This window comes from Malassezia japonica, chromosome 3, assembly GCF_029542785.1.
Source record: "Malassezia japonica chromosome 3, complete sequence".
Classification (NCBI taxonomy): Eukaryota; Fungi; Basidiomycota; class Malasseziomycetes; order Malasseziales; family Malasseziaceae; genus Malassezia; species Malassezia japonica.
In genome coordinates this window covers 607,409-634,542 of record NC_083372.1, presented here as the reverse complement: position 1 = coordinate 634,542, position 27,134 = coordinate 607,409, and the positions used below count along the sequence as shown (strand labels likewise).

Sequence of the window (27,134 nt, the reverse complement as noted above, 5' to 3'; positions counted from 1 at the left end):
GGTATCTATGCTGCCTCGATCGAGATGTGCAGCGTGCGCTGCGCCTGCAGATGCGCGAGCGCATCGTGCAACGCGTCTTCGGGCGGTGCATCGAGGGCGAGGTGCAGGTGCTTCAGCGCCGCGCCGCACGCACCGAGGCGCTGCACGAGCGTGACGGCTGCCTGCGGCGCGGCCGCGACGTGCAGCGTGTGCATCCGCCCCAGCATCGCAAAAGTGAGCAAGGTGCCGGACACGTCCATCGCCGCCTCGGTGCTCGGCACGGCGATGCGCAGGCGCCGGGGCTTGGCCCCCCCTTGGAGGCGGTCGGCGGTGCTGCGGCACACGGCCGCGCACGAGGGCACGTCGAGCGCAAGCTCGTCGAGGTTGGGGAGGGCGAGCAACAGGTGCTCCACGCCGAGGGCCGCAGCCTCGGGCAGCCGGACGAGGTGCACGCACCGCACGTAGCCCGCGAGCTCGGGCCGCCGCAGCACCAGCGTATGGCGCAATCGGTGGAGCGCCGAGAGCGATCGGATATACAGAGTATGGTACGCGGCCGGCGCCAGCGCGCGGTAGTGCGTGCGCGATAAGGTGAGGGAGCCGAGGCCATAGTGAGCCTGTGCCTCGGCATCCGGCGCGACGAGCCACGCGAGGATCTCACACTGGATCTCTTTTGGGAATGCGCGATAGTCGATCGTCTTCCGCCTTCTATGGGCCCCGTACAGCGCCCCCGCACACGCAGCGAGGGCGGTAGGGAGCATGGCGCACAGACACTAAGATACAAAAGTACATGCCACGTGGCTACGACGTTTCGTCCGCGGGCGCGTCGGCGCTCGGGGCGGCGGCCTCCTCCTGGGCCTTGCGCGCGGCCTCTTCGTCGTCGCGCTTGCGGATCTCCTCGGTGGTGAGGAAGCGTCCACCCGGTCCGCGCGGACGTCGCATCGCGTGTTTATGACGCGATTCGTGCAAGTAAGGCTTCTTGGCCTCCTCGTCGAGTGCCAGCAAGCCCGAGACCCACTCCTCCGACAAGTCCGCATTGCCGCCGTTCTTTTGGCCTTCGCGCTGCTTGAGCGCAATGAGCCACATCTGGCGGCGCTTTTCTTCCATACGCGCACGCGCAACGCGGCGTTTCAAGATGCGCTGGTACTGCTTCGCGTTCACATAGAGCGGTTCGTCGTCAGAGTTGGGCGCATGCGAACGCAACGGCGTCAAGCCCTTGCTCGGATCCATCGCCTGGTTGCCCTGCGCGAGGCCGGGCATATCCAGGCGGATCCCTTGTGGCTGGCCCATGCTGTTCTGGCGGTAGTACGCCGCAGCATCAGGCATCGCAAAGTGCGCGTTGCGCTGCTGCTCGTCCGGCCCCAAAATCCACGAGGCCAGGTCACCCGACGGCGCACCGCCCTCCTCCGCACCGGGCAGCAGCTCCGACAGGCCGGAAGGGTCGTGCGCACCGTCGACATCGCGGCGGCCCATCCGTGCGTTTGGCGGCGCACCGGGCCCACCACGCACGCCTTGGGGCGCGCCGCGGAAACGTGACAAGAGGTCTGCGTTGGACTCGCCAAACGGCATCGGGCTCGTGCGTCGCCGCTTCGGAAGCGGCGCGCCCCGCGCGCCCCGCGCAGCGGCCTCTTGCTCCATCAGCATTTGACGGTGCGCCTCGTTTCCGCGGCCGTACATGGGCTGCGCCATATTGCGGGCCTGTGCATCGCCCAGAGCGGGGGGATAGCCATGGGCACCGTGCAGCATCTCGGCCTCGTCGTGCGGGCCGTCGTGCGGACCGGCCGAGGCGGGCGACTGGCGTGACGGTGCGCCCCAATTCGCCATGTTGGGCGGACCACGCATAGGAATGCCAGGTGGCAATGCGCCCGGCGGATGCCCGTATGCGTTCACGTCAGGCACGTCGAGCGGCACGGCAAAGGAGCCTGGCGGCTGCTGAATATAGAACGCATCCAGCTGCGGGGCACTGGCGCCCATATCGCCTGCGTCGCCCGAGTGCTGGTTAAGATAGGGTACAAGGTTACCATTAGGGTAGGGGCCACCCTCTCCCCCCTGTGGACCGCGAGCCGGAGGCGACCCAGGCTGCGGATGGTGACCTGGGTAGAAGGTGTGTGCGTTCTGGGTCAGGGCAAAAAACATACCTGGGGATAGTACATAGCGTTTGAGTCGCCTTGGCGCAGGCCAGGGCCACCAAGGATAGACCCCAATGGAAACCCGGATCCCAACGCTGAGGCGGACCCAAGTGCATTACCGCCTTGCGCGTCAGACATCTTCTCTCGATCGCGCACGCGTGGCTGTACGACGGCGTGGCGCAAAGCCCTATTGGTCTTCCCGCGACGCGCTGGTGGCAAGAAACGCACCTACACTATTCACGTGATACTACGCGTGGGCGGTATTGTACTTTTGGACCACGCCCGAGATTTGCTTAAAGAGCCACAGGCGCGTACTCGCTTCCGAAATAGGAAGGAAAGGGCCCATGACACCGCCACGGAGCACGAGCGAAATGCCACTGCTTTCGAGTCTGGGGTTAGCATGGTAGACGTACGAAATCGTAGAAAGGTCGGGCCAAACGACCTCCCACAGCACTTTCAGCTTGGCCGTGCGAATGTAGAGAATACGGTGCTCGGTGAGCATGATCGTCGATCCACCGGCGGGGCCGGGGGTATCAACGTGTGCAATATAATGGTCCTGCATCACGCGGCCCTGGTCCAGATTGTACAGCCACATCTGGCCGAGCGCCTCGCGCTCGGAATAGGGCCGGATAATGCGGTCGCCGGCAATGTAGCGGGGGAGACGCACGCGGTCAATGTCGTTCTGCTCAAAGACCAGCGTCGTGTTTCGCAGACCCTCGGTCACATTGCTCGCCATGTCAAAGAAACCGGCAGCGGGCTTGGTGATCGCACCGACCAAGCCACGGCCAATGCCCTGCACAAAGCCGGATGCGCCATTCTGTTCTGCGCCTTCGAGGGGACGCAGCGCAAGGCCCTCGATACCGCTCGTGACACTCGTAAAGAGCGAGTTCGCACCGGTCGTGATGCCGTACAGAGCATGGCGCGGCTTGTTGCGCATGTGCGTCACGCGCCAGCGGTTCTGGAACTCGCGGTCCATCGTCACGGCGGCGAGACCTTTGGAGATGGAGCCAGTGAGCTTCGACACACTGTCGCTCACACCAAAGACGGTCTTCTTCACAAAATTACTCGCACCACGCGCAATGCCGAAGCCCAACTCGCGGTTGCCGTGCATCACAAGACCATAGTAGGGCTCGTAGAAGATGTCCGCCACGCCGGAGCTCACATTGTTAAAGAGACCGACAGGGTTGCCGAGGAAGTCGGCAGAGCCAAGGATACGGTGCACTTGGAAGAGGAACTCTTGGCCGTAGTGGTACGCAACGCGCTGCTGCAGCACCGACATGGAAACACGCACGTTTTCAATGACGAGCGCATTGAGGCGCACAGGCGCCTCGTTCACATTGCCAAGCGCCATCGTCAACGCATTGAAGATGAAGAGGAAGAGCGTACGCGAACTCTCCGTGTCGTCCACGTCCACACGGTCCGTGGCCATAAACGACAAGTTCAACGCGATGGGCTGCAAATGCAAAATCTCAATGTAGATCTCGTCCTGGCGCACCACCGCGTCTGTCGGCTCGGGGATGTCGTCGGCGTGCTCGATGTACTCGGTCTCGTCCGAGCTGCGCGCAGAAATAGAGCTGCTGAAACGCACAAAGTCGTACACGGCAAACAGGAAGTTTTCGTCGAGCTCCGTCGTAAGCTCCTGAAGGAGGACCGAGGCGTACTTGATGTGCTGCACACCGTGCGTCTCGTCTTTCAGACGGATCACACTGGCTTGCAGCGTGGGGTGCACGTCGAGCTCTTTGCCATCCTTGGGCACGACCGTGGGGTAGAGCACAATCGGGAAGATGCTGCCGTACATCTGGTTGTCGATCTGGATCCACTTGCAGATCACATTCACTGCTGTGGTCACTTGCGACTCAGAGTAGGTCAGCTCAAGGCCACGGAAGGTACAGTACGCAATCTCCACCACCTTGCTCGAGATGAGCGACACACCAACACCAGCAAGCTGGATCTTGAATGCAAAGACAATGGTCGTGTCAACATCCACCGCCTCAAAGCCAGCGTCACGGTTGTCGTTGCGCGCGGCATTCTGCGTGAGCTTAAAGTTGCTCTGCGACTCGGAATAGTCGGAGATGACGAGCGTTTGCGCCTCGCCATCCGCACGCACATCGAGCGAGACAACGCTCGTGCTGCTGCCTTCGGCACTGGGGAAGCGGAAGGGAAGCAGCGAACCGATCTCGAGGATGTTGATCACACGCTCGCGGCCGTTGATCACAAGGCGTATGTACTTGTCGGGGTCCGCAGGGTAGTCCCAGGCGTACTTCATCTTGCTGCGCGGCTTGAGCACGTAGCGCTTCAGCGAGGCATCGGGGCCTTCGTCGCGCTCGACCGCGCGGCGCGAGCGCGCATTGTCGCCGGCCACCGAGCTCTGCATAAACGTCACCGTGTGTTCGGTTTCGTTGCGCAGCAGGAATGGCCACGGGCCGGTAGCGAGACGCACCTGGATAAAGATCACCGGTCCGTTCATCTGCACTTCCACAAGGATCAGGTGCTGTGGCGAACCGGGACGCGCAGCACGCAAAAAGACATTGCCAATGTTGTCGATGCTGAACGGCGCGGTCCACGCGGCCTCCTTGTCGGCGTACTTGAACTTGGCATGCTTGGTCGAGTTCACATGCAGCCAGTGAAGGGGCAGCAGCTTGCCGGGCGCGACCTCAAAGTGCTCGCCACCGACCGACTCGGCGAGCTGGATGGGCTCAGAGAGATAGTTGTGCACCATGTAACGCGGCGTGAGCTTGATCACCTTGGACAGCTTGAACTTGCCCAGACCGTCCTCGACATTGAGACCAAAGTGCGCTTCGCGGTCGCCGTTGGACGACTGGATGGTCACTTCGACTTCCGAACCGATCACGTCAAACGACAGCGGCTTCGACCACACCGAGTCGCCAACGCGCACCACGAAGCGGTTGCGGCGCTCTTGGAAGCGCGACAGGAGGAAGGGCTTGCAGACGGCAGGGCCCGTCGGCTCGTCGCCTTTGCCGACCTCCTGACCGGCGATCTGACGGGTGTGGCCCGCCCAAGGGCGTGCCTTGATCGCCACCGGCAGCTGACTCTGGTTGAGGAAGATGTACGGCGCGTAGATCTGCACCTTGAATGCACCACCCGACTCGGGGAAGGTGTGGTAGTGCAGCCGCAAGTCGAGTTTGAGGTTCGACTTGTCCGCCAGCGACAAGACATGCTCCACCTGGAAGTCGTCGGGGTTGTCCGACGCAATGATTGCAAACTCGCTGGGGGAGTACGGCGAGTTTTCAAGCTCGATGCTCAGCAACAAGAGATGCTCGAGCTGGACGACATGCACGGGCGACACGCCACCCTTGCGCAAGAAGCTCGACCAGTTGTGGTTGAGGTTCTTGTCAAAGAGGCGGTACTGCACGTCGAACGGCAGCAGATTCTCGACTTCGACCGGGGCACGCAGCGCGAGCGTCAACTTGGGGTAGTTGCGCTGCGACGCACTCTTCAAGTCGCGAATCGCAAAGCCTTGGAAGAGGAAGGGCGCCTCGCCCTTGGTCATCGCCGGGCACTCGAACTTGTGCGTCGAGGAGTACATGAGCTCCTGCCAACCGATCGCGTGCGTCGACCAGTTGTAGCCAAAGCCGGGGTCTGGGCGGATGCGCACCTTGGAGTAGTACGCCTCGCAGATCGGCAGCGCATTGTCCGTGCCGGGCGCAATGCGGAGAATCGTCTCGCCCACCTCGCCATCCTCGTTCACGACACCGATTTCGATGGGGATCAGCGCGCGATTGTCCACGCGGAAGGTCGAGCGGAAGGTGATGATCTTGACGTTGTTCTCCAGCGTCACGTCGCACAGCAGGCGGTGGCTCACCTTGTTCAGCTTGGGACGCAGCGTCATGATAAACTCGCCTTCACGGTCGACGTTTACATGGCGCACGCGCTCCCAGGGCATGTCATCAATGTGCACGCCGAGGCGGTTGTACGACACTTCCAGCGGGTTTTCACGCAGCGACTTCCAGTCGCCGAAGACCCACGGAATTTCGCGGCCGTCGTCGATGCGATGCGCACCGGCACGGGTGGCCGGCGCAGAGGCGTCCTGCTCCGACCAGACGCTCAGCTTGTAGCCGGTGCGGTTGCGGATGCGGAAAGGCGCCATGTGCCGCACGTCCTCGCGGAGGTTGTTGTCCTTGTCGAGGAGCTGCAGCATGTTGTTGGTCGTTTCGACCATCGTTGCAGCAACATTCACCTCTAGGCGGCGCTCCGACGAGAGCGTAAAGGTCGAGCTGGGGGGCGCCGTGTGCTTCTCGTAGCGGATATCCAGCACCCATGGCTCGAGCAGTGGCTCCCAGTACGACGACGAAAGATTGAAGTTGTTCAGCCACAGGTTCCACGTCGAGTGAACGCGCAGATCGGCCGACCAATCGATAATGTTGACGTCACACGCGTTCAGACGCAGGTCAAGGATCGGGAGCATGTGCGCTTCGCTGATCAGCATGACTTGCACGCCGGCAATGTGCACGACGAGTTCTTCACGCGTCGCAAGCAGCTGCGCATTCGCATCCGTCTCAACCTCCGCTTCCGGCTCGTCCGAGGCAGGCTCCGTCGATACGTCTTGCGTGATTGTCGAGGCGTGCGTAGCGCCCGCGGTTTGCACCGTCTTGGGCGCCGACTCATCGTTCGACTGTGCCGAGAGTGCAATCGCGTTCGAGGCCACGCTCGAGATCAGCATAATATCCGAGCGCGTGAGGCGCACAAGCAGCGGCTCGACCTCGACCTCGATGCTCGTAATGGGGCCCGAAGCAGTGATGCGCGAGTCCATCGAGAGCGACACGTCGACATTGTTCAGCAGACGCTGACGGTCTTTCGGCGCATTCATGCGCCAGACAAAGATGCCAAGCTGCGTCACGGAAAGGACGAGCACGGTCTGCTTCGAGATGACAACCTGGCGCACCAGCAGCACAATCGCCTCCGAGTCAGCACGCTCTGGCGACGAGAGCAGGATGATGCGAGGCTCGACAATGTTCACACGGAATGCCAACGAGCTGCTCGGCGCCTCTTCAGCCGCAGGCGGCGACGGTGCGCGCGAGCTGCGACGTGTCATTCCAGACGGCGCAACCGTGGCACTCTTGCCGCTGTCGCCGTCGCCGCTCGACTCGCTCTCCATGCCACTCGTCACAAACTGGATCAAGGCAAAGAGAGGGCTCAGCGAAAAGATGAACTTGGGGCTGTCGAGCGTCACGATCGCCAGGGCATCGTTGTTCGGCGACACGGTGTAGTTCAGGATGAACTGCTTGCCGTCGTGCGAGATCGCAGGGATGACCTCGCGGAAGTGCGTCTCACGGCTGGGGCGCGTATCGGTCGCAGAGAACGTCTGTAGACTCAGTTCGGCCTCCAGGCCGGTCGTGGGGTGCTGGTGCATCTTGAGCAACGTCTCGCTCAGCGTGAAGCGGAAAAGCTTGCTCTTCTCGAGCGACTCGGTGGTCGTCGCCGTCTCGTCAAAGAGGTCCAAGTTGACATTGTGCACGGAAAAGTGGCCGTGTACCAGCGTCGGCACGCCGGGCGCAGGCGTAGGCTGCGCCGCCGCTTGGACCTGGGCGGCAGTGGCCTTCTCCTCGGGGCCAGTCAGCATGAGCGGCGCAGCGCCTTCCGGCAGCTCCTGCTCGTCGCTGGGGAGGTTAAAGGCACCCGGCGCCGCGCGCAGCAGACCAAACGCCAGCGCGTACTGCGGCTGCGTCAGCGTCAAGTTGATGTCGGACATTGACGCGGCGAACTGCAGGTGGCGCAGCGAGCGGTCCGTCTCCGACGTCGGCTCCGGCAGCTCTTCTTCGTCGGACGAGGAGTCTGCGTCCGAGTCCTTGTGCAGTGCAGGTGGCTCGGAAGAGTCCTTCGCATCACTCGACTTGGCCTTGGGCGAACTGGACTTGGGCACGTCCTTGTGTGCACTAGACTTGGCCGTGTCTGCTTTCTCCTCGCTCTTGCCCGCGGGGAGCGGGTCGGACTGCGTGACGTTCACATCGATGTGGACATCGTCAAGCATGCGCAAGTCGTTGCTCTTCCCTTCGGTGACGATGCGTGAGTCGAGGCGGATTTCGCGCAGGCCTGCCTCGAGCGACATCTGCAGGCGACGGTCGACCTTCGAAAATGCGTTGTGCACGTACAGCTCACCGAGATGCGCCGTTAGCATATCAAGCTTGCCGACGTCCATCGGCAGCAGGACGATCGGACTCTTGACGAGCATGTCGTACTTGACCTTGCTCTGCGACGCCTGCAGCTGCGACGCCTGTGCCGATGCGGCAGACGATGCGGCATCGTAGACGGCCTTCATCTGTGCAAACCGGCTAAAGAAGGACAGCAGATCACGCACCGCTTCGCTCACAAACACGACCTTGACCGCGCCACAGCGCAGCCAGAGCGAGGTGTCGTAGCCGGGGTACTTGGGGTCATTCTCGTCAAACGTTTCGAGCGCAAAGTCGGCGAGCTCCTCGCCCTCGATCGATAACAGATTCGCAAACTCGGGGCTCGCACGCACACGCTCCTGCTCGTCCTTGAGCGAGAGGGAGCCGAGGCGCGTCGCGACACGCATCGAGTTTTGGCGGAGGAGGATCGCAATATCCGCCGTCGACAGTGTCAGCGTGCTGAGCAGCGAGCCGTCGTCGTTCAGGCGCAGCTGAATAGATGACAGCTTGACTTTGATGCGCAGCTTGTGCTGTGCATCCTCGGTCTTAGCCTCGGGCTCGTGCGTGACGACCGCCTTGCTCTCGGGCGACTCTTCCTTGTTTTTCGGCACAAAGGTAAGCATGATCCAGTCGTACACGGCAAGCACTGTGACGCGCGTGAGCATGAGGTTGATGGTCGAGAGATCGACGAGGATCGACTGGTCAATACCGTCGTACTCCTCGAGGTAGTCGGGCGACTCTTTCGAAACCTGCACGTAGCGTACCGAGACGAGATCGTGTGCATCGACACCCTCGGTCGCGGGCCCTTTGCCGGTAATCGACTCAAGAGAGCGCGACGTGATCATGTGTTGGAACATGGGCGCCTGCTTCACGATCTTGTCGACAAGATCTAGCGACCCGAGGTTGACATCCACCTGAAGCTGGTACGGCAGCACCGACACGCCGAGGCGGAAGTGCTGGAAGACGGCCTCTACCAAGAGCTGGTCGGGCTGCGCGGGATCGAGCGACGATTTGCTGATCGTGCCTTGCACCTTGTCGACAATCAGCGCGAACTCGAATGTCTTTTGCTGCGCGCCGAGCTTGTCGGGCGACCGCACCTCCGACTCGTGGAACTGATCGCCGACGTCTCCGCTCACTGAGCTTGTATCACTCTCGCTGCTGCCGTACTCGTCAAGGACTGCCGCATCTTCTTCGCCACGCAGCTGCTTGGCAAAGCGCTCACGGCGCGCTTGCACAAGGTCAAACGGCGTGTTATCACTGTGGGGTGCCGGTGCGGCGGTTGTCTTCGTGCCTGCATCGTCGAAGTGCGGAATGCTGACATCGATCACCCGCATGAGCGTCTGATACTTGCGGTCCGAGAAGTGGATGTTGAGGTTCGGGAGGTTACCTGTGAGCTTGCACTTGGTCAGGTTCGGCGCGCGGGGCAGAATAGAGCTGTGCAGCGTAAAGGAGAGGTTGATGCGCTCCAAAAGGTGCAGATCGGTGTGCTTTTCGCCCTGGATGCTCTTCATACTCGCGTCGTAGTCGCCGCCCAGGACGAGCTGCGCCGACTCAAGCTTGATAAAGTACCGGTCGTACATCATATCCTCGAGCTGACGATAGTCCTCGTCGGTGTACTGCCGGCTGTGCTTGGCACGGATCGCATTCAGAGCCTGCGGATCGGCCAGGAGCGAACGGACAGCAACGTGGCCGGCATCCAAGACGACATGCTGCGAGTCGCGCGTCGTGACGTCTTCCGGCAAGACAATGATCGGCGCCTGGACATCCAGCGAGACGTCGACCGTCTTGTGGTTCTCGAGGGCATTCTCCAGACCGATACGCGTCTCCTTCCGAATCCCTTCGAGCGTCTCGCTCGCCACGTCGAGCAGCGCGCCAATCAGCTCGAGCTCGCTGTCGGGCGGCTTGAAGAAGCGCATCACTGACTCAACGTACGAGCGGTGATAGATGATCTCCATCGAGCGCATCGTGAGTTTCAGTGCATTGTCCGCACGGCCGTCGAGCGGGTTGTGCTCAAACTGAATGAAAAAGAAGGGATTCGAGGGATCGCTCTCCTTTTGCATCTGGTCTGTGAGCTCCGTCGAGCTGAGCTCGCCTTCGTCCTCGCCCTTGACATGCACGATCTGGGGGTACTTGGAGTGCGCCGAAGTGCCGTCCATGACGCAGAGTGCTCCGAGCGAGGCCGAGACGTCAAAGTTGTTCGCCCGCTGGTTTACCTCGCCCTGGAGCGTGTCAAAGATGAGCGACAAGATGTTGTGCTTTGTCGTGTGGTCACGCAGCTGGAGAAAGCCGCGATTCAGCTTCGCAGTGACGTGCATTTTCACAGCTTCCGGCGGCAGATCGTCGAGCTGCATCAAGAGCGAGGTACCCGTCGTCTCGTCCCATTCAATAGCATCGTACAGCTCTTTCCGCTGCTCGGTGTTGAGCGTCGTGCCTTGGTCCGCTTCCTTGTTTGTATTTTCGCCGCTGGAGCCCCAAATCCAGCCGAACCAGCCGCGCGACGGCGCCGGCTGCGCCTGTGCCTCGCCTGATTCGGCGAGCTGGTCCTTGGCGGGCGCTTTTTCCGCCTCCTTCTGCGCGCGTTCCTTGCGCATCTCGCGGCGCGCAATGGAGCGGTAAAGGCGGATGTCGCGGTACTCGAGTTTGTTCTCGAGGAGCTTGAGCGCATTTGATGCCTCGGACGGCGCTTGGTTGGACTTGGCAGCCGCCTTTCGCTCCTCGACTTCCTTGAACAGCTTGATATACTCTTGGCGAGCGTCGCGACGCTCCTTGAAGTAGTCCCATGTCCATACGCGGCGCTTCTGATGCACCTCGTTGGCAATCGCGCGCGCGGCAAACTTGAATAGCGCCTGGGGCTTGTTCTTCTCAATCTCGGCAGCCGTTGGGCGGAAACTGCGGTACTGCGCCTGGCGCGTGTAGAAATGAAAGAGGTCCACGACGCATAGGCCATCCCTGTACTGTTCGTCGTCGAGCGTGAAACCGATCTGGTCGAACGCGAGCTGGGCGTCCATCGCAGGCTGATCCTTGGTCGCATTGCGGCGCATGATGAGCTTGCCTGCACCCGACACTGGCTCGAGGATGTACTGGTGCTCCGGCACCTGGTCCTTGGTCGGAATCAGAGCATTGAGCTTCTCCTGCAGCTCCTCTGGATTGCTCGTCGAGAGGAACTGCGTATCCGTGTTCCAGTACATCGACAGCGAGTCGAGCCGTGCGAGCTTATGAATCCCAAAAGCGCTGTTCGTCACAAAGGTCGGCTCCCAGTTCTCGTCGGTGGACACCGCCGAGAGTTCGGCAAGCGTGAGACCGATCGAGAAAGGGAACTGGGGATTCGAGATCGAGTCCTCGTAGCGCACATGGATATTGCGCACTGTAATCTGCACGTTGTCCACGATCTTGGTAACGAGCGAAGAAATGAACGACTCGGCCTGCTTGTCGTCGCCTTTGTTGGGCAGGCCCTGGGCGAGTAACTCGGCCTCCTGAAGCTTGGCCTGCTTCAGGGCTTGCGCGCGCTCCTCTTCCTCCTCCTCATCGACCTCAACACTCGTCACGCGCGGCGCAGCGAGCAGCGACACGTTCTCGACAAGGACGCGTACCGGCTTTCCTTTGAGATTGGACCATGGGATATACAGCGTGAGCTGGCCCAAGTAGCCCTCCTTCACGTCGACCGGGAGGCGGAATTTGTCCAGCGCTGTGCGCTTCAGTCGAAGATTCTTGAGCTTTACATCACCGCTCCAGATCCCGACATTGAGTTGGCTGGTATTCAGATTGTCCACATAGGCGGACAAAAAGGTATTCAAGACCGTAGCCAGCACGCCCTCCAACATGGTGGCTAGAGGTGACGTACGTTACGTGCCTTGTATGTCGCAGTAGACTAGCACTCTACACCCAAAGTCGATACAATGTCCCGCGGGTAGAGGGGTGGCGTTCGTCGTTGCGCTCGCACGCACCTGAACCCTGGCGCGTGCGGGGCCGATTTTGGTAGGTCAGGTGACGTGGGTCAGGGAAGCCGCGCAAACCGAGCCAACCCTGATCAGGGCAGGAGCGAGGAACGGTAGGAGGCTGCTGCCTCTGTGATGATGGCTATGGAAGCTTTTTAGGCGGTGGGCCGTGTCTCAAAGAGTTCGCCGTCGTCCTCTTCCGGCTGAGTCTCGCCGTCGAGGCGCGCCTGCTGCTGCGCCTCGATAAGCGCGAGGCGCCGCTCGTTCAACACAAACTTGATGCGAGCCATAGACTTGCGAACCTGCGCTGTTAGCCGTGATACGTACCCTGTGGTGGCGGTGTGACAGGCTTTCGCCGAGCATGCGCGCAGCGCCCTCGGCATTGTGGCGCTTGATTTCCTCCCAGCTCGTCGCGAGGCGGTTGCGCTCAATCGAGAGCACGTACCAGAGGTTGTGCAGGTCCGCGCTGCTTTTCCGGCGTAGCTCCGGCGCGAGCCACGAGCGCGAGGAGAACTCCTTCGAGAGGTCTGCCTCGGTCACTGCCTGGGGTACATGCAGCGTATCGCGCTCGTCAGCGTGCTTGCCTTGCGTGCCTGCACGCGGAACTTCCAGAGGCACACGCTGGAAGAAGCGCATCAGAGGGTGGTCAGGGTATATACGCGCGACTTCAATGGGATCCTTCGGCGTCGGGGTACCAGCCAGCACGTGGGCGCTGGGGATCAGCGTGGGAGGGCGTGGCGCCTGTGCGCGCATCGCACTTGTGCACATTGTGCGCAGCGTGCCGCTTGACGTGCGCATAGAGAAGGCCGCTCCGACGAGCATCGTGGACGACGGTCTTCTTCGCTCGTGAAGACACGTGGGGCCACGTGGGTTTAGAGGGTCGAACAAGCGAGTCGGAAGCTCTCGGGCGACAAGACCCCGATCTGGCGCCGCGGCGCTGCAAGCCCCCTGCGATTCATCGTGCTGAATACCGAGGGTCTAGCCTATTGGATTATGGCACAAGGTGGGGCGCTTTCCCACAACCGAAAGGGTGCTAAGTCGAGTGGCGAACACGTACGATCCGAACAAAGCGGTGGCGGGGGCGAAGATATGCCGCTCGTAGGCCAAGGCAAGGCAAAGCCAACATGGTGGGAGGCTATTAGTACGACGTTGATGCGCCATATGTCGTTCGTTGGCCCTGGCCTAATCGCATCGGTGGCGTACTGCGACCCAGGCAACTGGGCAACGGATATGGAAGCTGGATCGCGATTCGGATACAGTCTGCTTTTTACCGTGCTCCTGTCAGGTCTTTTTGCCGTGTTGCTGCAGGTGCTTTGCTGCCGTCTCGGTACGGTGACGGGCATGGACCTCGCTGTACAGACGCGCCGTCTGGTGCTTGGCCTGCCGCCCAACTCGGCGCCGGCGCCGGACTGGAATGTACCGGGAGTGCGTGCGCGCTACTGGGGCCTGCTTATTCCTCTGTACCTTATTAATGAAGGCGCCATTATCGCTACCGAGCTGGCCGAGCTTATCGGAAGTGCGATCGCGTTGAATCTTCTTTTCCCCAAGCTGCCGCTCTGGGGCGGCGTGCTGGTGACGTCGGCAGATGTCTTCCTTGTCTTGGTCCTGTACCGTCCCAGCATGAGTGTGCGCATCTTTGAGATGCTAATTGGCGTACTTGTCATGATTGTGCTCGCGTGCTTCATCGTGCTCATCGTGCGTGTGGACCCAGACTGGGGCGACGTGTTTTACGGCTACGTGCCTTCGCCCAAGGTCGTCCAGGCCGACAGCTTGTACGTCTCGATCTCGATTCTTGGCGCGACAATCATGCCGCACTCGCTCGTGCTCGGCTCGCACTTTGCGACGATCGACCGCCTACACGGCTACGAAGAGGTCACTTCCTCGGTCGGCTCGGACGATGAGAACGAGGAAGATGAGCCCGAAAGACGCACCGTCACGCGTACGGCCTCGGCCAACTCGATCCCGAGCGCGAATCGCGTGCGCTCGTCGAACTTGTGGCGCACGGCACGCAACCTCTATCGCCGCCTGATTTCCAAGCATATCCAGGTGCCCGAGGTGGTGCAGGACGACTCGCTCCCGCCGCAGCCCGCCTCGTCGCTTCGGCACATCCAGCTGCACCTGAACCACGCGTCGTGGGACATTGCCATCTGCCTTGTCCTCTTTGCGATCACGATCAACAGTGCTATTCTAATCGTCGCGTCGGCCGCCTTTTACTACGGGCATAATCAGGACGGCGACATGGAGGTGGTCGGCGACCTCTTCCAGGCGTTTGACCTGCTCCGCGATACGGTCGGCAAGGTGCCCGCGATCCTCTTTGCGATCGCCCTGCTGACCGCCGGTCAGTCTTCAAGTATCACCGTGACGCTCGCTGGTCAGATCATCTCGGAGGGCTTTATTCACTGGCGCCTCACGCCGTTTATGCGCCGTCTGTTGACGCGTGCGATTGCCGTCATCCCCTCGATGATTGTCGCGTCGATTGCCGGTCGCCACGGCCTGGACACGATGCTGGTCGCATCTCAGGTTGCTCTGTCCATGGCCCTGCCGTTCGTTTCCTTTCCCCTCTTGGTCCTCACCGGATCGCCATGGCGCATGACGCGCGAAGTGGAAAACGACGAGCCGAACACGACCGCGGCTACCGCAGCGCCCACCGACTACGGTTCCACGACGCCGTTTGCGAACGAGGAGCCTAACTCGGAGCGCACAGCGCCGCGCAAGAGTATCCTGTCCTATGCGCGCGAAGTGTACCGTTTTGTCTGGCACCCCAACCGCCGCATGGACTGCGAGGCGCCGGGCCCGACCTATTTCCACGCCTTCCACAACAATCTCTTCACGGCGGTCTTTGCGTGGGCTGTGTTTGGCCTGATTTGTGTGGCGGATGTGTACGTATTGTACTCTACCCTAAAGGACCCCGCCAACGCATAAAATACCCAGCGGCTGTCCCTGCCGTACGTAGCTTTTTTCGCCGATTTCCCCGATCTGAACCAGGCGCGCCAAGCCTGACAAATCGCGTGCGTGCGTTCCAAACACGCGCGCCACGGACGCTAATTCCGCAAATCAGCCAGAATTGCTGTTTCTACCCTTGGCAAAATAGGATTCGTGGTCGACGCGAGCCTGTCTCCCGTGTCGATCCCACTTTGCGCTTAGTTTGAGTGCCGCACAAAGCGTGGCCAACACACCGCCAAAGTGTCTATACCCTCGTCCTACTTTGACTCCCCGGCTAGCCCGGGGGGTCAGTCGCCCTCGGTCCGCCAGCTGGGGAAGACGTCAGCTTCCCGGTTTGACGTGTCGGTTCTGCCTTTGATCCCGTCAGACTGTAACATTGAGGAGCTGCATGGATACTTGCGAGGACCTAGCGCCAGCACGAGTGTCGACGAAACGGATGCGACTTTTCGCAGAAACATCGCCCAGGCTCGCATGCGCGAGTCGCAGTTTGCGATCCGCAACACACCCGTCGGGCCACGGTGGCCGCAGCAATGGCCAAATGTGCGCGCGGCTGCCATGACGCGCTCCTGGAGCTCGCCAATGCTGAACGAAATGAGGCTCCCCGAAGAACCGCCGAGTATACCTGACCTCCCACCTTCGGTGGCATCTACGCCGACGCCGACGCCCCGCGGCCGCACGCGGCGGTCTGGGACGCCCAGAAGCGGGAGGCTCACTGCTGACCAGAGTGCAGACGAAACGGACGATGCTGCGTCCGTCTCGTCTACGCGGCGCCGCACACGCTCCCAGAGCATGTCGCGGGTTTCGATCAAAAAGGCCCTGGAAAAGCTGCGGTCCCCCTCTCAGTCCACGCTTCCGTTGCCCGCCAAGTCGCGCGGCAAGGGGGAGCGCGAAGGCAAAACGCGCAGCAACACGACGGACCCTTTCTTGATCAATTCGCACTCGATGACCTCGCTCGGCCTGCACCGGCCCGAGCATGAGGGCAACCGGTCGATGGGCGACTTGCCGTCGTCCAAAGATGCGCGGTCCGTCACCGACTTGTCGGACTATGGCGACGAGTCTTTCTCGTCGCTGCGCAAGCTCCGCCGCGGCAACAAGGGGCCGCCGTCGATCTCGGGCGTGGGGCACTTACTCTATGGCCAGGACACTGTGCAGTCACCCATGTCCTACGAGGCGTCCGACGGAGACGCGCTGTCGCTGCGCCAACTTCCGATTCAGCGCTCCTCTGTGGTGTCATCCGACCAGAACTCGATGCACGCACCATCGTCGAACGATGGGCTGCGCTCCACGACGCCAGCCATGAGCCCGGTGTCGATGTATGGTAAACCGCTGCCCGGCATTCCCCAGCAGCTAGAGACGGTGCGCTACGGCACGGCTCTTGCTGATATTTCGGGGCCAAACTCGGCAGACACGAGCATGTCGGATCGGCACGACTCGCCGGTGCATTGGAGGAGCCCGGCACCGCCGCTGCCTCGGAGCACGTCGGGTGCGTCGCGCAGCATCGCGTCGCCTACGACCCAGGTGATGATCGCCTCGCCGATGTCGGCGCGGACTGCGTCGCCGTCGGCACAAGCGATGAGCACGGCCGACTCTTTGTCTCGTACGCAGACCCTTTCCCCTGCACCCTCGACTCGCCGTATGTCGCGGCCAGCCTTGGCAGGTCCTCCGCCTCCGTCCTGGCATACGCCATGGTCGCCGGAGCCTGTGCCGGAGCCTGTGCTGGAGCCCATGCCAGCGCCCGTCTCGGAGTCTGTGCCAGAGCCCGTGCCGGAGCCTGTGCCGGAGCCCGTGTCGGAGCCCGTGTCGGAGCATATGGAGCCTCTCCTGGCAAGCTATGAGCGCGAAGCATCTGTACAGGATTCAACGCACACGCGCTCAAACTCCCTGGACGAGCATGCATCGGATGCAGGCCTTCCGTCCGTCACCGCGCAGTTCCTCCAGGATGGATCCAACCTTTCGCATACATCCGCCGGCTCCGAGCGCGTGTCGCACGAGGCGGCGCACCACGAGCCGGAAAGCGAGGAAGCGAATCGCGACGATTCTTTCTCGCAACCTCCGACCCCTATTGTCCGCGAGGGACATACACATTTCGTCCAGCCAGCGTCTGCATCCCCTTCCCATCGTCTCTCTACGGAAGAGCAACACAACTCGCTCATTGTTCAAATCGAAGATGCGTTCCAGCGCATTATGGATATTGCGGTTGTTTCTCAGGCTGCAAACGTTCCTCTTCCCCAGGGTGTTTCTACGTCGTCGAAGCGCATCAACGCCTCTCCTTCGATGCCGCGTCGTGTCGGTCACGCGGCCAACGCGCCTGACGCGCCACGGAGAGTCGCGTCATCGTCGGCAGCCCGCACGCCCCGTCGCCCCTCGCTTCCTGAATCGGCTGCCCCCTCGAGCGAGGAACGACAAGATTTACTCGGTGTCCAACAAGCATCTGGAAGCGCGTCGACTCAGGAGCGCGATGCGCACGGGACTACCTCTCCTGTTACCCAGACGGCTGCGGTCAATGCAAGCCCCACGCGTCCTGAGCTCCATTCGCAATTGGAACAATTTGCCGCGCAGCAAGCGAGCTTGCGAGGAACAATCGAGACGTCCAAGGCAGAAATTTTGGAGCTACGACGCAACATTCGTCAATTCCGCAACGGCCTGCAACAAGACGCGTCTGCAGTCCATGAGGCGCAGCCGACCCTGAGGGCGAATAATGAAGTGGCGCAGGCACACCAGCAAAAACTACGGGAGAGTATTGCCTCTATGGATGATCTTGACCGTCGATTGGCCACAATGCTTCACAAGGAGTCGGACGGGGACGCGCAGCAGTGGCTGCTCCAGAATTCTTCTTCGTCTGGCCGCAGCGGAGATGTATCCCATTTCGATCGGCGACGCACGTCATCGGACGATAATGATGAGATGGAAGCGGATTGGTCGCTCACGGACGAACAACTGCCAGACGCTGGCAGCGCGCCCTGGTATGCGCAGTTACATTCGTCGACGGGGCTGCCAGGTCGCGTGCCCTCTGCATCTGCACCCTAGACAACTGTCAACTCTGCAGCTTTCAATTGCATCGCCGTGCCATTTTAGGTAGTAATGACTTGGCGCAATCAATGCGCCACTTCAAGCCTTGGGGCAAGATTCACCGCCAATGGCTGAAAAGATTGCAAAAATAGCCAATGAGAAATTCATATTCATTAAGTAAGGGGCGTTTTTCTTCGGCCACTCTTCGGCTATGTCATGACATGGATGCGTACGCCCGCAGTGCCGAGGCAATCTGCCAACCAACACATGCATAGTGAAGCGATTCTCGCCCGAGCGGTGCAATGCCCAACGCAGCGGAAGAAAAGGGTGCTGCAGGTGGTCAATTCTGTGTTTGTGCACGAACCTACGCGATTATGCGCTGTCTTTGAGATGCGCTGCGTGAATCGGCGCGGTTAAACGGGGCCTGGGAATACGACTAGACGCAGACTGAATTATCGCTCTACCACAAACCCCATTGCTACCAGGTTGTCTGACAGCTCCGCCACGACTGTCTGACTCCTAGCTCCCCATACTATCCGCTGGTTCGGTTATCCATCTGCCTAGAGCCAAAACTCCCTTGTTGCATTTTGAAGTGAGCGCCACACTTCCTTCGTGCAACACCCTCCTACACACTTCTAAACCTCTTTTGCCAAATATGTCGAACGAATCTCAATCGCAGGACTACCGGCCTCCGAGCATCTCTGTTGTCGGTATTGGTCTCCGTTTGCCCGGTGCAAGGGACAAAAAGGAATACTTCGAGCTTCTCAAAGAAGGCCGATGTGCCATCGGCAAGGTCCCTGCTGACCGTTGGAACGCCGAGAACATGACGCAGGACGGCGGTGTCCCGGGTAAGGTCGTCACTGACCAGGGCGGTTTCGTCGACCCGCACACCGAGATTGACTCGCTTGAGTTTGGTATCTCGCCTGCCGAGGCCAAGCAGCTCGACCCCCATCAACTTGTGCTGGTGGAGTGCGTCTACCAGGCCCTCGAGGACTCGGGTATCAACTACCGTGGTACTAACACGGGTGTGTACGTCACTGGTTCGCCCGATGTGCACAACCTCGGCAAGGACATGTACGACATGGGTCCGTACAGTGCCACTGGTGCGGCCTTCTCGATGCAGGCCAACCGTCTGTCGTACCTGTTCGATCTGCGCGGTCCGTCGATCTACCTCGATACGGCCTGCTCGTCGAGTATCACTTGTCTGCACCTTGCCCGCACCGCCATTCTTCGCGGTGACTGTGACATGGCCGTTGTCGCTGCCGTCAACCTGATTCTGACGCCCGATGCGTCGCTGTCCTTCTCCACCCTCGGAACTCTGTCCAAGACGGGTCTGTGCCACACCTTTGACGCGTCTGCTGATGGTTACGTGCGTGGTGAGGGTTGCACGGTCATTGTCCTGCAGCGCAGCGAGGAGGCCGACCGTCTCGGTAGCCACATCTACTGTGACATCACCGGCTCCTTCATCAATGCCAACGGTAAAGGCAAGAGTATCACGCTCCCCGACGGCCCCAGCCAGAAGGCCGCCACCTATGCCGCCTACAAGGAGGCCAACCGTGACTTTAACGAGACCTGCTACGTTGAGTGCCACGGTACCGGTACCCCTGTCGGTGACCCCATCGAGGCTAACGCTGTCGGCCAGGTCTTCACGCCCGGCCGCTCGGATGACGACTATCTGCGCATTGGTTCGTCGAAGACCAACGTCGGTCACTTGGAGCCTGCCGCTGGTCTTGTCGGTCTGATCAAGAACGCCTATACTCTTGACACGGGTATGCTCATGCCCCACCTGCACTTCAAGGACCCCAGCCCGAAGATCAAGTGGGATGAGTACAAGATCCGCGTGCAGACCGACTTCGAGCCCCTGCCCAAGAACAAGCTGAGCAAGGACGGCAAGTTTGTCGTTTCGCTCTCCTCGTTCGGTTTCGGTGGTGCGAACTCGCACACGGTTATGGAGCGCGTGCCCAGCAAGACCATCGAGGCCGCCACGCCCCTGACTGCCAACGACCCGATGCTCGTTGCTGTCGGTGCGCTGTCGAACCGTGCTGTGACTTCGCTCAGCTCCTCGGTGCAGGAGTTCTGGTCGCAGTCCAAGGACCCCCTCACCGCGTCGCTCCTCGCGCGTACCATGACCGAGCGTGCCCGTGGTAACCCCAACATGGCCTTTGCCGTTGCTTCGCTCAACGAGCCGCTGCAGTTCTGCGACACCACTGCCACCTCGAGCCCCGACTTCAACCCCATCAAGGCGTTTGTCTTCTGTGGTCAGGGTCCCCAGCACGAGGACATGGGTCGCCACTTCTACTCGCGCTTCGAGGCCTTCCGTGAGTCGGTCCACCGCTCGTTCGAGGTGGTGCAGAAGTACCACAGCGGCAGCTTTGTTGACAGCGGTCTCTTCCAGTCGGACAAGGACGCCCACGTCCAGAAGACCGAGTCGGGTGGCTGGACGGTCGAGGCGATCGTCATCTCGATCACCATCTTCCAGATCGCCCTGTTCGACCTTTGGGTCTCGCTCGGCATTGAGCCTGATGTCGTGATGGGTCACTCGGTCGGTGAGATTGCCGCCATGTACGCCTCTGGCGCCTTCTCGCACGAGAAGGCCATCCGCACGGCCATTGCCCGTTCCAACGCCCTTGCCCTTCTCGACAAGGTCGACGGTTCGATGGCTGCTCTCGGCATGAGCCGCGAGGAGGCCCAGAAGGTCCTCGATGAGGTCAAGAAGGAGAACAACACCGACACTGGTCTGTGGGTCTCGGCCTCGAACTCGACCAAGGCCGTTTCGGTCTCGGGTGTGACCAAGATGATCGAGGACGTCGTCAAGAAGTGCGAGGCCCAGGGCATCTTTGCTCGCCAGCTCCGTGTCGGTGGTCCCTACCACTCGGAGATGGTGTCGCCCTGCAAGGACCCCTTCCTGTCGGAGGTGTACCCCCTGGTCGATGCTTCGAAGAACGTGCCCACCCGCCGCTTCATCTCGACTGTGCACGGTAAGATGCACGACGTCGGCCGCTCGCTCGACGCCGAGTACTGCTGGGACAATGTCCGTTGCCCCGTGCTCTTCCGTGAGTCGATCGAGGCTCTCGAGGAGTACCGCAAGGAACAGGACCGTGGTCTGCTGATTGTCGAGATTGCGCCCCACTCGGTGCTTGGCTCGTACATGGACGAGATCACCCGCTCGAATGAGGCTGAGCGCACCACCATCGTGTCGTCGGCCCGCCGCCCCAACTTCAAGAAGGGCGAGACCAAGGAGACCCCTGGTGAGATCACCGAGTTCCTTACCGCCGTCGGTAAGGCCATGCAGGCTGGTGAGCGTAACTTCATTGTGTACAAGCTGTACAGCAACGAGTTCGTTGACCGCCCGCTCGGTATCAACTCGGTTCTCGGCAAGGACCTGCCCGAGTACCCCTTCCTGCCGCTTCCCAAGCGCCAGACCGAGGTCAGCTTCCCCGAGCACATCCGCTGCCGTCCCCCGGGTCCGCCCCTGTGCAGTGAGATGCTCCGCATCAACGCGCAGACGCACAGCTGGACCAAGGGCCACAAGATCCGTGGCACGATCATTTTCCCTGGCGCAGGTTATGCCGAGGCTGCTCTCGAGGCCGGTGCACGTACCATTACCTACATGAAGATCCACCGTGCCTTTGTCATTGAGGAGGAGGGTCAGCCCAAGTACGCCAAGTTCTTGCAGACCGGCATCAACGGTGGCTGGGAGTTCCGCTCCTCGGGTAAGAACGGTGTGAACGACGGTGGTATCATCTTTGACCAACTCCACGCTTCGGGTCAGATGTCGACCGAGAGCACGCCTCTTGGCCCCAACAACATCACCGAGGTCTTTGGTGAGAACTGGATCGACCACTTCGACATCGTCATGGACGGTCAGACCTTCTACGACCGCCTGAAGCCCAACGGTTCGCAGCACACGGCCGCTTTCGGTATGATCAACGAGGTGCGTGGTTCGACCACCCGTGAGGACGACTACCTTGCGTTCGTCGACGTCCTCCCCGACCTCTGGACGAGCCCCGAGTCGAGGGGCATGATCTTCCACCCCGGCCTGCTCGACTCGGCCTTCCTGTGCACGTGGATTCCCGCGCTGCCCTTCGACGGCTCGAAGCTCGGTGTCGACGCTTTCCTGCCGAACATGCTCGACATTCTAACTGTCCGTGCCACGCCTGAGGAGATCCGCAACGCTAAGCAGCTCGTCCTCTACGTGCAGACGCTTATCTCGAACGACCAGAACATCAAGCACAACATTCTGATGTTCGATCGCCAGACGGGCAAGACCCTTGCCTTCCTGCGTGGTCTCGAGTGCACGCGTATTAAGGACACTGTCAAGGAGCGCGAGGCCTACACCGAGTCGTGGGAGCCCCGCGCCTTCGACTCGCGTGCTTCGATCGACGAGCTCTACACCCTGCAGCCCGAACTCTCTGCCTCGTTCGCCAAGGACATCACCGCAAACGACGAGGAGGGCGTCGTTGCCGAGGCCCTCCAGCGCGGCTCCGCCGCCGCTGTGGCCAAGGACGACCTGCAGGACCGCCTCTTTGACCTGCCCGGCGTCTCTGCCGAGGTCTCGGAGAGCCTCGTCAACGCGATCGAGGGTCTCATCTCCTCGTCGCAGGAGCAGGAGCCCCGCCGCGTGTTCCGCCTGGCCGAGGTCTACGGCCGTCGCCGTAAGATCTCGCTGCAGCCCCTCATCGCCTGGGCGCAGAAGCGTGGCATCTACGTGGATCTTGTCCGCCTGAACGTGGCCAACCCGCTGAAGGGCTCGGACGAGTTCTTCACGGGCCCCTACGATGTCCCCGCTGCCATTGACGAGTTCCAGCGCACGATCCCCGCTACGATCGACGTGATCGTTGTCAGCGACGTGCTGCGTACCGCCAGCGACGCCAAGGTCGCTGTCGAGGCGATCAACAACCTTCTTGTCCCTGGCGGTTTCGCGATCTACGACGAGATCAACGCCTCGTCGCCGTTCTCCAAGCTCTTCTACTCGGGCAACGCCCCGTCGCTGGAGAGCTTGGGCCTGACGCCGTTCAAGACGTCGAGCCCGACGCTGAGCCTCGCCTACACTCGTCGCGAGGCCACCGCGTGGCCCGCGGTGCCCAACGTGCCGACCAAGGAAGTGGCGAGCAACGGCCTGTTCCGCAAGGTCAACGACCACGTGCTTGCCTACTACCACAAGCCCGACACCGAATGGGAGGTTGTTGGCGCCGTTAAGGAGGCCTTTGGCGAGAGCCCCATGGGCCAGCTCTGGATCCTTGCCGACGACTCGGTCGACGGTGCGCGTGGTGCCGGTCTCGCTGGTACCATCACCAACGAGATTCCGACGCTCAGGTCGATCTTTGTCGGTTTCCCGCCCGAGTACTCGCGTGCGCAGCGTGACGGTCTCCTCGACATTCTCATCGAGCACGATGCTGAGGGCAGCGTGGAGATCTTCAACATCATCCGCAACAACCGCCTATACGGCCGTCGTCTCGTGAAGCAGGTGCCCATGCACCCCACCGAGTTTGTCGGTCAGGACTGGGTGCTCGAGCTTACCGAGGGTGTCCCCGCCTCGGTCCAGGCCATTGCTCCCCACACGCACACGCCGCCGCCGCTGGCCAAGCACGACGTGCAGGTGCAGACCGACGCTGTTGCGCTCAACTTCAAGAACATTCTCTCGGCCACTGGTCTGCTCCCCGCGACCGACCGTCTGTCCGAGTTTGGTGGTGTTGTGAAGGCCGTCGGCAGCGAGGTCTCCCGTGTCAAGGTCGGTGACCGTGTGATGGGTACTTCGGGTGGTGTCCGTGAGGGTACCATTGCGATTGCTTCCGAGTACGCCATGACCAAGATCCCCGACAACATGAGCAACAAGGAGGCTGCTGCCTACCCTATTGCTTACGGTACGGTCTGGTTCGGTCTTGTGCACCTTGCCCAGATCCGCCCTGGCGAGACGATCCTCATCCACGCCGCTGCCGGTGGTGTTGGTCTGTGTGCGATCCAGATCGCCCAGCGCAAGGGTCTCGAGGTCTTCTGCACGGTGTCGTCGCAGGAGAAGCGCGACTACCTGCACAACAACCTCGGCGTTCCGTACGAGAACATGGCCAACTCGCGCTCCATTGCCGAGTGGCAGCAGGGTGGCCGCGACTGGCTCGCCAAGCGCGGCAAGGACGGCTTCGACGTGGTGCTCAACTCGCTCCAGGGTGCCGCCCTCCAGGCCGGTATCGAGGTGCTTGCCTACCTCGGCCGCTTCGTCGACATTTCGAAGCGTGACCACCTTGCCGGCAACCCGATGTCGATGAGCGGCTTCGCGAAGGCCATCAACTACATCGCCGTCGAGCTTGGTCTGCTTGGTGTGCACGCGCCCAACCGTATGGGTGCTCTGCTCGACGAGATCGCCGAGGAGCACGCGCGCGAGCCCTTCAAGTGCCTGGTCGGCCACGAGTTCACTGGTGCTGAGGGCCTTGTCGACTCGTACAAGCTCATGGAGTCTGGCAAGCACATTGGTAAGATTGTCACCGACCTCTCTGCCGAGTGCAAGCCCGATGCGCGCGTGAAGCTCTGGAACGCGTACAAGATCTACGACCCCAAGAAGACCTACGTGCTGATTGGTGGTTGCGGTGGTCTCGGCCCCCGTCTTACGCAGTTCCTGATGTACCTGGGTGCGCGCAACATTGTGCTCACTGGTCGTCGTGGTCAGATCTCGCGTTCGGACCGTCTCGCTCTCGAGCGTCTGGTGCGTGACCCCAGCTTCCCCGACGTCACCATCAAGGTGATGGCTGCCGATGCGCTCAAGCCCGAGGCGATGCAGGACGTGTTTGACACGGCCAACAGCCTGGGCCCGATCGGTGGTGTCTTCCTCATGTCGGTTGTCCTCCGCGACGACCAGTTCATGCAGATGGACAAGGAGAAGTTTGACACGGTCGTGCAGTCCAAGATTGGTGCCCTGAACGTGATCCGCGATTTGATCGACATCAACAAGCTCGACTTCCTGTTCCTCTTCTCCTCGACCGCGGCGCTGTTCTACAACCCCGGTCAGGCGAACTACAACGCGGCACAGGCCTACTTCAACCGCTTCGCGATGGAGAGCAAGAACGTCATCTCGTACGCCGTGCCTGCCATTTCGGACATTGGTGTGTATGCCCAGATGCGTTCGAAGTCGAACAACGCTGCGCTGAAGATCATGGACGCGCTTGCGTGCAACTCGCGTGAGCTGTGTACGTCGATCGCCCAGTCGATTGGCCGTCTGACCATGGGCGAGACCAACCACGCTGGCTACTTTATCCAGCCCATGGACTGGAAGGTGATGTACGAGATCTCGCCGGCCAACATCTGGTCGATCTCGCACCTGGTCGAGCACTTTGACGACGCCGACAACGACGGCGCCGACGACGATGCGGCTGCTGACCCCGTCGGCACGCTGCTCGGCAAGCTGCTCAACGTCGACATCGAGACGGTGGACGACACCATGTTCCTGTCCACTCTTGGTCTTGACTCGCTCTCGGCCTCGAAGCTGAGCGCGATCCTCATGAGCGAGTTCGGTGCGACGGTCACCCAGCTGCAGCTGCTCGGCCCCGTGTCGGTGGCTGCGCTGCGCCAGATTGTCGCCGATGCGACCGCCGGTGGCGAGGAGGGTGAGGCGCCCAAGGAGGCTGCCGCCCCCGCCAAGAAGGCGGCCGCGGCCCCCGCCAAGGTCAATACCGCTCCTCTTACGACGTTTGACTATGCTGCGGAGGTGGACAAGCTCGACGACCTGCCCAAGACCGTGACGCACCTCGAGGCCTTTGACGCGTCGAAGCTCGAGCCTGGTGTCGCCCAGGAGGTGCTCGTTACCGGTGCCACTGGTTTCCTGGGCAGCAGCGCGCTGGAGGCGGTGCTCGAGGCCTTCCCCAAGGCCCACGTCACTGCGCTTGTCCGCGGCACTCCCGAGGAGGGCATGCAGCGCATCAAGGACATGGCCACGAAGCGCGAGCTCAAGTCGCTCAAGCACCTCAACCGCGTGTCGGCGGTGTCGGGTGACGTGACGGAGCCGCACCTTGGCCTGTCTGACGAGGACTGGACTCGCCTCGCTGCGAGCGTGGACCTGATTGTGCACGCCAGCGGCAAGGCCGACCACCTGATCGGTTACCAGGGCATTGCCCCGGTCAACACCTACTCGACGCGCGAGGTGCTGCGCCTTGCGTCCGAGAAGAAGATCAAGGCTGTGGCGAACATTGGTTCGACCAACATGTGGCTCAGCTTCTCGGCAGAGCCCAAGACGAACGAGGTTGTCCCCGAGAACCTAGACCTGAACACACTCAAGACCGGTCTCTTCAACGGCTACTCGCAGTCCAAGTGGGTTTCGGAGATGCTGTGCAAGCGCATGAACGAGCGTGGTGTGCCCGCAGTGACGGTCCGCCCTGGTGTCCTGGGTGGTAGCGCTTCGTCCAAGTACATCCCCAACCCCGACAGTTTCCTCTGGCGCATGTTCCAAGGCTGCGCCCAGATGGGTCTCGCGCCCGAGTCCAAGAGCGTCTTTACCGAGACGCCCTCTGACTGGTTCTCGGAGATTTTCGGCAAGCTTGTGTCGACCCCCCGCACCTGGCTGAGCAACCACAACGTGTTCCACATCCGCAACGAGGCGCCGCTCGACCCGTCGCAGATCCCTGCGCCGGAAGGCACGACGCCCGCCGAGGTGGTGCCGTACGACGAGTGGGTCGAGGCCTTCCAGAAGGAGGCTTCGAAGCCCGACTCGACCAACCCCCTTGCTCCCCTTCGCGCCTTTGTCGCCAAGGGCGAGTTTGCGCAGCTGCCCCAGTTTGATCACAGCAACACCAAGGAGGTCCTCGGTGAGCAGTGGACGGAGGCCCCTGCCTACCGCTTCCAGCTCTAATCTCTCCCCCCCTTTCCATTTCGTTCGTACTATCCCGGTTTTATGGTAAGGCCCCGGGTTGGCGCTCTGGCGGCCCTGTTACCTGTTTCATTGTACGTATCCCGTAGACGTCTTGTTTGTGGCGAGCAATGCACGTCTTTTTCCCCAATCTATCACGTGAGCCCTTTTCGGGCCCGGCGCG

The 27,134-nt window shown here is 61.3% G+C and overlaps 7 protein-coding genes across 7 annotated transcripts; 3 read left to right on the top strand and 4 right to left on the bottom strand.

Moving 5' to 3' along the window:
• Positions 1-5: 5 nt before the first annotated feature.
• MJAP1_002176 (uncharacterized protein) lies at positions 6-737 on the bottom strand (the record flags this gene model as incomplete). Its single annotated transcript, XM_060266120.1, has 2 exons — positions 6-681; positions 715-737. 2 exons carry the CDS (start codon positions 735-737, stop codon positions 6-8), a joined length of 699 nt encoding a protein of 232 aa, XP_060122103.1.
• Positions 738-777: 40 nt separating this feature from the next.
• On the bottom strand, positions 778-2,129 carry HAP2 (Transcriptional activator; the record flags this gene model as incomplete). The annotated part of the gene is made up of 2 exons (XM_060266119.1): positions 778-2,091; positions 2,115-2,129. 2 exons carry the CDS (start codon positions 2,127-2,129, stop codon positions 778-780), a joined length of 1,329 nt encoding a protein of 442 aa, XP_060122102.1.
• A 223-nt stretch (positions 2,130-2,352) lies between these two features.
• Positions 2,353-12,054, bottom strand: VPS13 (Vacuolar protein sorting-associated protein 13; the record flags this gene model as incomplete). The annotated part of the gene is made up of 2 exons (XM_060266118.1): positions 2,353-2,494; positions 2,519-12,054. The coding sequence occupies 2 exons, from the start codon at positions 12,052-12,054 to the stop codon at positions 2,353-2,355; spliced, it is 9,678 nt and encodes a 3,225-aa protein (XP_060122101.1).
• Positions 12,055-12,323: 269 nt separating this feature from the next.
• MRPL4 (54S ribosomal protein L4 mitochondrial) lies at positions 12,324-12,990 on the bottom strand (the record flags this gene model as incomplete). Its single annotated transcript, XM_060266117.1, has 2 exons — positions 12,324-12,443; positions 12,496-12,990. The coding sequence occupies 2 exons, from the start codon at positions 12,988-12,990 to the stop codon at positions 12,324-12,326; spliced, it is 615 nt and encodes a 204-aa protein (XP_060122100.1).
• A 519-nt stretch (positions 12,991-13,509) lies between these two features.
• Positions 13,510-15,090, top strand: SMF1 (Manganese transporter smf1; the record flags this gene model as incomplete). The annotated part of the gene is made up of 1 exon (XM_060266116.1): positions 13,510-15,090. The coding sequence occupies one exon, from the start codon at positions 13,510-13,512 to the stop codon at positions 15,088-15,090; it is 1,581 nt and encodes a 526-aa protein (XP_060122099.1).
• An 810-nt stretch (positions 15,091-15,900) lies between these two features.
• Positions 15,901-17,486, top strand: MJAP1_002171 (uncharacterized protein; the record flags this gene model as incomplete). The annotated part of the gene is made up of 3 exons (XM_060266115.1): positions 15,901-16,708; positions 16,769-17,397; positions 17,436-17,486. 3 exons carry the CDS (start codon positions 15,901-15,903, stop codon positions 17,484-17,486), a joined length of 1,488 nt encoding a protein of 495 aa, XP_060122098.1.
• A 1,289-nt stretch (positions 17,487-18,775) lies between these two features.
• On the top strand, positions 18,776-26,953 carry MJAP1_002170 (Type I Iterative PKS; the record flags this gene model as incomplete). The annotated part of the gene is made up of 1 exon (XM_060266114.1): positions 18,776-26,953. The coding sequence occupies one exon, from the start codon at positions 18,776-18,778 to the stop codon at positions 26,951-26,953; it is 8,178 nt and encodes a 2,725-aa protein (XP_060122097.1).
• Positions 26,954-27,134: the final 181 nt, after the last annotated feature.